At 61.3% G+C, this 977-nt stretch overlaps 1 protein-coding gene across 1 annotated transcript in view; it reads right to left on the bottom strand.

Annotated features, from left to right (window-relative positions):
- The window catches only part of LOC104159214 (protein Wiz-like), a gene marked incomplete at both ends in the record, with an annotated part of 4,990 nt that overhangs the window by 562 nt on the left and 3,451 nt on the right, over nt 1–977 (bottom strand). The window contains one exon of the mRNA XM_009697062.1: nt 200–640. Within this exon, the coding sequence (XP_009695364.1) occupies nt 200–640 (441 nt within the window). The remainder of the gene's footprint in view (nt 1–199; nt 641–977) is intronic.

Raw genomic sequence — 977 nt, 5'->3', positions numbered from 1 at the left:
CCCCGCGACGCAGGGAGCAGCCCCCACTCATCACGGGGAACTGGGTCCTTGGGAGGAAGAAGAGGAGGAGGAGGGGGGGTCTCAGCTAAAGAACCCCCAACTCCCGGCGCAGCCGGGAACGGGCAGAGGGGACAGGGCAGGGTTTTTTGGTGCTTTGCCGGTGCTGGTGACCCCCTCTGCCCTCTTCTCCCCAACTCACTGTTGATGTTGGAGCGTTGATGTTCCTCCACCTTCACCAAAGAGAGAGGAGAAGTGATCATGGGTCGCTCACCGCCGCTTCCCCCATCCAGGATTTTTCCGGCATCGCCGTGAGCCAAATCTCCCGTCAATCCTTTGCTCAGAAAAGTCACGCCGCCGGCTTGAAGACCGAGCGGCATCCGTCGACCGCCGCCGTCGTGATCCCGGCCGTGCGAAGAATTCCGGAATTTCTTAGTGAAGGGTCGTCCGCCTTGGATGTAGCTACGGTAAGCGCCGGCTTTTTGGGGTCGATGTCGGATCCATTCGCTGAGGGTTTCGATAGGCGAACCGTTAACGCACCATTCGGTGACGCCGAATTGCCGGAGGTGTGCCCGCGCGTGGCTGGCCAAGGCTTTACGGTTTTCGAAGTAGAGGCCGCACAGCTCGCCGCAAGCTTCGCCGGCTGGGGGAGGGGGGGGAAAAAAAAAACAAAAAAAAACAGAAGGGGGGGAGCGGGGGAATTTTTTCCCCGCAGGTGGCTGTCCCCCCCCACCCCCCCCTGCCGCAGCGGCAAATCCTCCGTGGGATTGAAATTCCCCGTGTTTTCCAGCTCCAGAAGGGTCCCCCGGCCCCATCAGGCGTCTGGCGGTGGGGAGGGGAAAGACTCTACGGAGTTAATTTGGATCAAGGGGAAGCAACGACCCCAAATCTCCGCTCCCCTCTCCCCGTTCTGCATCCCCATCAGCCAAAAACCTTTCCCGGCACAGAGCCGGGGGGTTCCCCGTGCCCCCCTCACCGTG

This window comes from Cariama cristata, unplaced genomic scaffold (genome assembly GCF_000690535.1).
Source record: "Cariama cristata isolate BGI_N322 unplaced genomic scaffold, ASM69053v1 scaffold28273, whole genome shotgun sequence".
NCBI lineage: Eukaryota > Metazoa > Chordata > Aves > Cariamiformes > Cariamidae > Cariama > Cariama cristata.
Note: the sequence above shows the minus strand (reverse complement) of the source record. Positions and strands in the feature narration are given on the sequence as shown.